Source organism: Ursus arctos, unplaced genomic scaffold (genome assembly GCF_023065955.2).
Source record: "Ursus arctos isolate Adak ecotype North America unplaced genomic scaffold, UrsArc2.0 scaffold_34, whole genome shotgun sequence".
Lineage (NCBI taxonomy): Eukaryota > Metazoa > Chordata > Mammalia > Carnivora > Ursidae > Ursus > Ursus arctos.
Genome location: NW_026623030.1, coordinates 23,950,060 through 23,960,204, shown reverse-complemented (window position 1 = coordinate 23,960,204; position 10,145 = coordinate 23,950,060). Strand labels below are relative to the sequence as shown.

Here is a 10,145-nt window from a genome sequence, read left to right as displayed (position 1 = left end):
CAATCCTGAGAATTCTTAGTACACATGGGTGAGGGCAGGCCACCAGGGCACGAGTTAAGGGACACATCCCAAGGCCCCCTGGTCTCTGTCACCACAGGGTGCTGCCCACACTGGAAAAGGAGGGCACCCTCCAGCAATGCATGCCTCCTGCCACCACCTCCCCACCCCCAGCACTTCCTCTTCCTGTTTTGGCCTGCTGCCCCGGAACCTGAAACCAGAGAGGGGACAAGCAGGAGAGCCCGCTGCTTGGCTGCCCCAGGTCCACTGGCTAAATTTACTCACTCACTGGAAATGTCCAGACCTATCAGGTACATCGGGCCCTGAGCTGAGCACTCGGGGGACGTACACAGGTAACTAATCTGTTCCCTTACAGAGCAGATGGTGTCGCCCCATCTATACAGCCGTGAAGAATGAACTGGTTCCTCCATTTACAAAGCTGGTAGGTGACCCCGGACAAGTATATCAAGCTCTCTGTGCCACATCTATAAAACAGGGGCCCATTTATGGTTGTTATAAGCATTCAATGAGCTAAAGAACATAAAGCGCCTAGAACAGGACCTGGCATATAGTAAGCTTAATAAAGTGTCAACGACTATGAGCAACATCATTATTCTTCTTTTACAAATGAGGAAACGGTCTCAGAGACGTGAGGTCAGCTGTCCCAGAGGTTGTAACTGGTACTAAGTGGGAGCTCTGAATTCCAGTCTACTTGGCTCTAAAGCCCGTGTGCAAAGGGGATCATAAGAGCACTTTTCTCACGTGGGTGCTACGACAGTTCTCTCTAAATCCACACCCTGGAATCCCAACCCCCAATGTGACGGAGGTGGGGCCTTGGGAGGTGATTAGAACACGAGGGTGGAGCCCTCTGAGCAGGATTAGTGCCCTTAAAAAAAGAGCCCAGAGAGCCCCCTGCCCCTCCTGGGATGGGAGGGCACAGTTGAGTAGACAGCAGCTGGGAGTCAGGAAGCCAGTCCCTCAAAAGATTCTGAATCTGCCGACACCTTGATCTTGGACTTCCAGCCTCCAAAAGTGTGAGGAAATAAATGTCTGCTGTTTATAAGCCACCCCGTCTGTCATTCTGTTGCAACAGCCCAGATGGACTAAGACAGCCGCTGAGGGGACCAATGGATGAGGTCTTGACATGTAAGCATTTAACACAGGGCCAGACCACAGGAGGTGCTCAATCAATTTTAGTTGATAAGAAAAGCAGGGGGCTCGAGGCAGAAGAGAAATAGCCCAGGGGTGTCTGGCTGGCTCAGCTGGTAGAAAATGAGGCTCTTAACTTTGGGGTTGTGAGTTCGAGACCTATGATGTGTGTAGAAATTGCTTAAATAAATAAAATTTTAAAAAAGAAAAAGAAGAACAGCCCCTGGGTACCATCAGCTCAGGCTGGAGAGAACTGACCCCATGAGCCAAGGTTCTGCCCTCTGGGGTGGGTAAGGAAGCTGGATCCCCACTCTGGCCCTCATCTGCCCCAGCTCCGAACCTGGGGCATAAGGAGAAGGTGTGCCCCAAACCACACAGGGCCCGATGGGTACCTCGGCTGGACAGAGACGACCCTTTCATACCATTTGTCACACTCACAGGATCCAGGACCAGAAATCACAGCTACTGGGACATACCTGGCTTGGGGACACCAGAACCCACGAGCCCTCCCTGAGGTCTTGAGCTGGGGAAAGGCTGGGCACAGCAAAGCCTGAAACGCCGGGCACTCCAAGGAAGAGGAAAGGCCTTCCTGCCAAGCTCTGGAAGAAACTCCATCACCCTCACCAGCCCCAACAATTCCTGGGACTTTGACCATATGGGCCGGCTGTATGTACACCAGGGACCAAGTTCAGTGCCATGGGGCTGCGGAAAGGAATAATGTGGAGAAGCAACAGATGGCACACATCTTGGATCCTGGATAATGGATAAAAAACCATTCACAGGAATACAAGGCACTGTTTTTTCCAGAATGCTTCCCTCTTCGGAAATCCCCCCACAGAGTAAAGTCAAGGGGGCCTTGCGGAATCTGGCAGGCGACTCCCAGGGCCCCAGCTGAGTCCCAGAGAGATCAGATCAGATCAGATTGCAAGCAGCTTCGCAAGGTAAATATAGCCAGAATGCTGGGCCCATTAACCCAAAATAAACAGCTCCCAGCCAGCCAAGGGCCTGCTTGAACCTGGCCACATGGGGCCTAAAGGGATAGGAAGGACAAGAGATTGCCAGCCCCACCGCACACTGGTCCATGGACCCCGCACAGGGGCCACTAGGACACCAATTTTTAAGCATAGAAGAGGACCACGTGATTCTGCAAAGGGTGGGGCCTGGCTGGCCTTGCCAGGCATTTGCCTGCTATGCCGAATGCCAACTAGCTCTCCTCACTCCTGCTGGGCTCCATGGAGACCCCTGCCACCTGGAAGTCCAGGCCCTTCCGAGGCAGCCCTCCCATGCCTGGCCCGCCCCCAACGGCCACAGTTGGGAGACCCAACTGTCCTTTTCCAAGCCTGGGTTTCATTGTTCACTCTTTCAGGAGGGTAGGTGGCCATAGCCCGGAACACAAGGGCCGCCAAGCAGTCACCTGGGGTCACCCAGAGCTGTCTGAGCCTGCCGGCCCTACCTCAAATGCAAACCATCTATTAAGAGAGGATCGAGGCCTAGTCTAGTGGTTTACAAACTCTTCTGACCACTACAGTCCAGTACTCCAAATGTTTCTATAAATAGATACACATTTATAACAGAAACAAAAGTTTCCCCAAACAATACTTCTTAAAGGACGCTGATAGAGCCTATCCTTACAACAAGCAATGCACGCTGCTCTTTAGTTCTAATTTCATTAAAAAAAAAAAAAAAAAGCTGGTTGCAATTCACTAAATTTATGTCATAAGCCAAACAGTTTGACCCTGTAGGTTCTGGGGAGGAGAGGCCTAGGCTTTCTGGGTGTCTAGCTAATTCCAACTCCCTCAGGTTTTACCTTCCAAGTCAGCCCCGCTCTGGGGCCTCCCGGGTGAGGCTGGGGCCACTCACCCAGTGGTGGGAAATAGGTATTGAGAGCTTACTATGGGCCTGGACGATCTTGGAGAGCGCGGGAAGGAGGAGGGCAAAATCTCTGCCCAGGGAGGAGGTGGCAGGCCCTGAACATTTAGGCAAATAAGTATTTTCAGACTGTGACAAGTGTCCTTCCATCCACGCTCCCCCCACCACTGCACTTACCAAACATGTCCTAAAGGCAGAATTACCCGAAGACTTGTTCCCTTCCCTCTACTCTTATTTCCCTCTGTTTCCCCAGCGTTTAGTACTTGTCCCTCCAGGGGTCAAACACCGCTGAAGAGATAAATGAAGGTGAGACCCTGTCTCTGACATCTCTGGTGGACCATCCTCGGCGATCCACTGCGGAGGCCACACTAGAACTTCCAACGACATTCACTTATTATTTAGCTCCTCCTTTCAGCTTTTTAATTTTGTATTTTTATGTGTTCATAACACACGTATCATATTAAGGCATATCGCATTCATAAGGATACTGATACTGAAGCTACCACGAACATTTTTTTCGAGGGGTATGCACTCAAAAATGTGGATGCTGCTTAGACCAGGGTTTGGCAAACTGTGGCCTCTAGACTGCAGTTTTTGTAAATAAAGTTTTATTGGCACACAACCAAACCCATTCATTTCCCTATCCTCTGTGGCTGTTTTTGAGCTAAAATGGATGAACTGAGGGGCACCTGGGTGGCTCAGTCAGTTAAGCATCTGCCTTTGGCTCAGGTCGTGATCCCAGGGTCCTGGGATGGAGTCCCACATCGGGCTCCTTGCTTAGCAGGGAGCCTGCTTCTCCCTCTGCTGCTCCCCCTGCTTGTGCTCTCTCGCTATCTGACAAATAAATAAAATCTTAAAAAAAAAAAATTAAAAATAAATGGCAGAATTGAGTAGTTTACCACCAAGACTATGTGGCCTGTAAAGCTGACAATATTTACTATCTGGCCCTTTATAGAAAAAGGTGGCTGATTTCTGGATTAGACCAATGCTCAAAAACCAAAGAGGGCTGGCTGTCAAATCCCAGTCCCACAAGATTCTCCTCTGAAGAAGAGTCTGTGGTCCTACCAGTCTCTGACATTCCTTCTGGGGAGTATATTAAAGGCTACCTAAGGGGCCTGGCGGGCTCAGTCAGTAGAACGTATGACTCTTGATCTCAGGGTTGTGGGTTCGAGCCCCAAGTTGGGTATAGAAATTACTTAAAAATAAAGTTTATGAAAGCCTACCCAGAAGACCCATTACAGAGAAACCTGCTGGCTTCTGCTTAGAACCTTCTCAGTTCTACTTCTCCAAGAGACCCCACCCCAACTCCAAACACTGATTTCCATCATGCCACCTTGGGAAACCCTAGAGTTCTCCTTTGCCAGCCCTGAACCCAACAACCAGCAGAACTCAACAGGGTTCCCAGCTGAAAATTTCAGAAATTCATGAAAGGCACTTGTGAAGTTTTACAAAAAGTTTCTCAGCTGGCAGGGAGCTCCCTCCCCTTGGGGCATTCGACAAATTCCATCTATAAACAGCCTGGCGTGCAAAACCCCACATCTGGAAGGATTCAAAGGCCCAGCTATCAACCAGCTACAGCAGCCAGAGGATGGTTAAGTAGAAATGGCGCCAAGTCAGACCTACCAGTCCTTGAAGTCTACTAGCCGGATATCTTAACCTCCATGTTTCTATGAGACTTAGGTATTTTTAGCTTTTGTTTTTTGTTTTGTTTTGTTTTAAAGATCTTATTTATTTGCCAGAGAGAGAGCATAAGCAGGGTGAGTGGCAGGCAGAGGGAGAGGGAGAGGGATAAGCAGACTCTCCAATGAGCAGGAAGCCCTATTTGGGCTCAATCCCAGGACCCCAGGATCACGACCCGAGCTGAAGGCAGACGCTCACCCAACTGCACCACCCAGGAGCCCCTTAGCTTTTGGTTTTGTTTTTAAAGATTTTATTTATTTATTTGAAAGAGAGACAGATGGGGCGCCTGGGTGGCACAGTGGTTAAGCCTCTGCCTTCGGCTCAGGGCGTGATCCCAGGGTTATGGGATCGAGCCCCACATCAGGCTTCTCCGCTAGGAGCCTGCTTCTTCCTCTCCCACTCCCCCTGCTTGTGTTCCCTCTCTCGCTGGCTGTCTCTATCTCTGTCGAATAAATAAAAAATCTTTAAAAAAAAAAAGAAAGAAAGAAAGAAAGAGAGACAGAGAGAGCATGAGAGGGAGGAGGTGTGGAGGGAGAGGGAGAAGCAGATTCCCCGCTGAGCGCAGAGCACCCCCATCTCCCCAGATCATGACCTGAGCTGAAGTTGACGCTTAACCGACTGAGCCACCCAGGTGCCCCCAACCTTAGATTTTCTATCTATAGTACATACCTTTAAGAGTTGATCTGAGGATTAAATAAGAATGAAGAAAAGGGCCCAGGCTCATGCCTGGAAGTTAGTAAATAGTAACATCATCAAGATTATTCTAGAATTCATCACATAACTTGCACTGCTCCCTACTGCCTACATAAGAGTTCAGACTTTTGAAACAGTCAGTCAAGGCCCTCCCTGTAACATCTTCCCTGACTAGATTCACCTTCCTCAACAACTCCTTCCACACCTTTAACTCCAGCTACATCAGCCCCGCTGCCTTTCCTTGAGACCCTAAATTTCTCATCTTTCTAACTTTATTCCCAACACTTCCTCTGATCAGAGGGCTCTTCCCCAAGCCCTAACTCTACCAGCTCAAGGTTTAGCTGGAATCATATTCTTCTAAATCAGTTAACCCTTTTAAAGCAGTCCCATGAGAACAAGGGTGAGCGGGATTCCTGAAAACCTGGACCAGGGGCATTCTAAGTGCTTTGCAAATACTAACTCAAAGAATCCTCACTCCAACCCTATGAGGTAGGTACTACTATTATCCCCATTTTACAGGTAAGGAAGGCCCAGAGACATTTAAATAACCTTCCCAGGATCTCACGGTTGGTTGTAAGTAGTAGAGCCGGAATTTGAACCAAGTTGTCCGGCTCGAGTCCTTGTTCTTAATTTGCTCGGTCATACTGGAGCCTCCCAGCTCTGTCCTCCCTACCACTCTGGTAAGTCCTCTTCCACAGCAGCGGGGCTACCCCAGGGTCACAGTCTCTGCAGCTAACCAGCCAAGTAACCTTGGGCAAGTTATTCACTTGGGACAAACCCCCACCCTCACCAGGTTGTGTGAAGATACAACAGATGGTCAAGTAAAACACTTAGCACAACGTCTGGCCTATAGCAAGAGCCCGAGCAACACAAACAATGATCACTATTCGTAATTAGCACTGTGAGGAGTAACAGCAATTTCTCACTCATTTCCATGCCCCTTGAACTCTGAACATATCCCCAGAGGCTCAGTGTCTCAGGATTTCAGCTCTTCCCTCCAAGTCATTTTCACAGAAATTCCAAGCCAACTTCTGAACCCGCTCTGGAACCTGGGAACAAAAGGGTGCTGGCGGGCAGAGAACTTGAGGAGGCAGATAATCCAAAAATAATTGATCCCAGGTCGTGGAAAGCATTTTGTTTACGGCAGCAGGCTGACCTTCCCAATTATCTTCTGCTTAGGCTAACGTTACAGCCTGCCCTCCCCAGCAAACCAAGACTGCCAGTGGGCTCACCATAGTCCGGCAGGACACAGGGTCGGGCCGAGGGGGCTGGCTCTCACGGAGATAAACTGAGGCACAGATGACCCCGGTCACAGCCCACGAGGGTACCCTCAGCTCAAGAAGCACCTGCAGGATGCGAATCATGGGCTACATCCAGGGCCCCTGGTTGTGGAGTCTGGATGCTGAGCGCAGCAAAGCCCTGTTGTTTCTAGAAATGCTGTCAGGAGTGGGACTCTTGTCTGCAGACTAGACGGGGTCCAGCTAAGATGTTTATATGATCAGATCCTGAAAATTCCTCCACCTCTTGTGTGCCCAGGCGGGACTCATAACGAATCCTCACCCAAGTCCATGGCACAGCAGGATATGTCTCCCCTTTGTCCACATAAGGAAACTGGCTCCAGGGCATAGAGCCACCTGTCCGAGAGCCCACTGAGAGCCCACAGCCTATCTCCCCAGCACATCAGGGCATCCGGCCAGGCCTTTCCGCCCATGAACGCCCATGAACGGGAGTCTCTCCATCCCCTCCAGGCTCTTGGGAGACCCTCCCTCAATCTCACCTGCTGAACAGGTGAGCCTGGCAGCCTTGCCAACTCTCCTACTCTTGGAGATCAGAGGTCACACAGTGCCTCTCTGGTTTTCCAGGTCTCTAGGAAGGAAGCCCTCTGGGGGCAGGAAGTTGGTAGTGCTGACTCACGGGCCAAGGGAGAGTAGTCCAGAAAACTCGCTCACTCTGTTTCCATGGTGCTCGGTCCTGTGGCACCCCTTTCTCTCAGAGGCTCACTCACCAAGCTGAGTGTATGTAGTGGGGGGTGGGGCAAAGGCAGAGCTGCCTGCCTCTCGGATCTATCTTCACCCCAACTCTAGTTCTCCCATAGATTTACAGACTCACAGCAAAGACAGTTACCCTCTTGTAACTGCTTCCCCAGAACGGAGGCTGTGATGGGGTTCAGCTCCTCCCTGCCACAGGAACTTTGGGGAGTTCATCTGAGGAGCCAGGAAGCCTTCTCCACCCTGACCAGGGAAAATAAAGGTCCCCAAGATACACTCTGGGTGAGCCAAGGCCCACCCAATGCCACCTGCCTCCTGACTTCCTGCAGTGTTTCTAGCAGGAGGAAGAGGAAGGTGCCATCTGATTAGGAGGCTGGCTTCTCGAGGACAAAGAGGACTCCAGAGGGCAGGAAAGTGCAACCCATCAGATCTTCACTTCTCCGGGAGTGGGAAGGGGCCTGGGCAGCTATGAATTTATGACCCCAAGAAAAAGGGGAACAGGTGTGCCACCATCTTAAACCCAGAGCACAGCTGTGAAAAGCTAATGGTGTCAGTCCCTGCCCCCAAACTGCAACATTTTATTCTGCTTAACTTTCCTGCTCTCTCATTTCCTAGGAGACCTGGTCCCAACATGTCCCTGGCTGGACACTGACCAGAACTCCACACCACAAAAGGCGTAAGTGCCCAAGACAGTTCTGGATGCCGGCAAACTCAGGTTTAAATCCTGCTCTAGCAGAAAGTCCTGTGGCAAAACCACCTCAGAGGGTGGTTGAGGAGTTAGTGTGGAAGTTTAGGGAACCTAAACAATGCCTAGTACAGGGTGAGTGATTGGTAAACGGTCAGCTAGTCTTAGAGCTTCTTCAGGCAAAGGCAGACTGGTCTCTAAGGATTTGGGACTGACAGAACAGAATTCCATCATATGACCTAAACCAAAACTAGTGTGCCACTCCCTTACACAAACACACACACATTCTCTCATCCCCTCTCAAGGGCTTCCTCAATTTAATTCTTAAAGTCAGAGATACTTCTAAGTAGCAGCCTTCATTTACTGATTCAGAAATTAAGACCCAGAGAGAAAAATGTATCTGAGGTCACACAGGCAGCAAGGGGTGAGCTAGGAGGGCTCTTCCCCACCCCCAATCACCTGGCTTTTTCACTGAGGCCCAGTGTGCTCTGGGCCCGCTCAGCGCTTCTAAAAGTTCAGACTCCACTGCGTCGGCCCACTTGTTTGTGGAACACAGGGAGAGTACCAGACACACTCCCAAGAAAACACGAGGGTGCAGCCACTCCCTCCCTCAAGGCCAAGGGCTTAGCTCACTTACTGGGGAGGCAGAAGTGCCCTGGGCTAGAGACGTTGGAAGAGGAGGGCAGACCCCACTCACACAGGCTGATGTCACACTGTGATCACCACAAATTGTTCTGCAGGCCCTGCTGTGGGAGACTCCAGGCCTGAGGGCACCCTTAGGACCACTTCTCGGCCTAACCTGCAGCCTCATGCACCCAACCCCTTCTCACTCCAGCCCAGCCTGGCATAGGAAGATGAAACGATGCCTAAGCCCCCAAATCAACTAAAAGCCCAATCAAGAGGAACATGTACCACCCTCCTCCCTCACACCCAGTGACTCAGTGACAAGTTTCTGGAGAAGAAACTGAGGGTGGAGAACGGTTATCAAAACGCTAGGCTGAGGCTCTCGGAAAATGCAGTGGAAGAAAGAGTGTCAGGAAATCCCCTCTACCAGGTGATAAAAGGACATGGCCAATACCTTTTGGCCTCAAGTGTGGGGTCACAAGAAAGACAGCTCAGGGGTCCCACTCCTCCTCCCCACCTCCTGACACCTGCTCCCACGGAGATCAGACCCTTTATGTCCTTCCTTTGCCCCTGAACAAATGTGGGACTGTCTTCTTAGAGACCCACTTCGAAGATCCTGTTTCTCTCCACTTGCTGCATGCACCAAAGTTACCCATCTGAAGGCACCTGAGCCCCTCACCCCTGGACATTTGTCTGACACCCAATCTCCCACACCAGATGTCACTTGTCGCCCACCTCTGCTCAGAGCCAGTACGTCTGGCCCCCTCCATCGTCCACGACACCTTTCTCCCAGATTTTCCCCGAACCCCCTACCCGCCCGGCCTGCCTAGCCTGCTCCCGGTAGGCCCCGTCGGGGCTGTGGACGGGAGTGTCAGGAGGACAGGAGAGAGGGCAGGGTAGGGAGGCCCGAGCTCACCATTGCGAAGCCGGAGAGCAGAGCAGAGGTCCGGCTGGAGGCTTTGAGCTTGGCGCGGCTCAAGTAGAGCTTGCGCCAGGACAGCGCCTGCATCGAGTGCTCGTTGAGGCTCATCACCTCGGAGTAACTCTGCCCGATCCAGTCCGGGTAGGTGACGGCGGCTGGCGGTGGCGGCGGCGGCGACCCCGGGGGCTCCCCGTCCCCGCTGCGGCGGCAGCTCCGGCGGCTGCCGCTGTTGGTGCTGCCGCCGCTGAGGGGAAGCTCCGGGCTGTTGCTGTTCGGGGGCGGGGCGGGCTCCGGATGCATGGAGCACGGTGCAAATGCGCGGGCCGGCCCGGGCTCCTGCGAAGGCAGTGGCCCCCACCCTCCGCCGCACCTCCGCCTCCGCCTGAGGCAGCCGCCGCCTGCCCCCCGCGCGGGCCGGGCCTTACCCGGCCGGCCGCCGAGGACGAGAAGGAGGTCGAGGAAGCCGCTGCAGCCCCAGCTCGCAGGCCCGCCGCGCCGCTTGCAAAACCCCGGGGCCGCCCCGACGCGAGCCTGCGCG

General features: G+C 52.3%; 1 protein-coding gene across 1 annotated transcript in view; it reads right to left on the bottom strand.

Annotated features, from left to right (window-relative positions):
* ORAI1 (ORAI calcium release-activated calcium modulator 1) overlaps positions 1 to 10,145 on the bottom strand; it is a 19,287-nt gene extending 9,142 nt beyond the window's left edge. Inside the window, exon 1 of the mRNA XM_026514835.4 lies at positions 9,602 to 10,145. Within this exon, the coding sequence (XP_026370620.1) occupies positions 9,602 to 9,907 (306 nt within the window). The 5' untranslated portion in view covers positions 9,908 to 10,145. The remainder of the gene's footprint in view (positions 1 to 9,601) is intronic.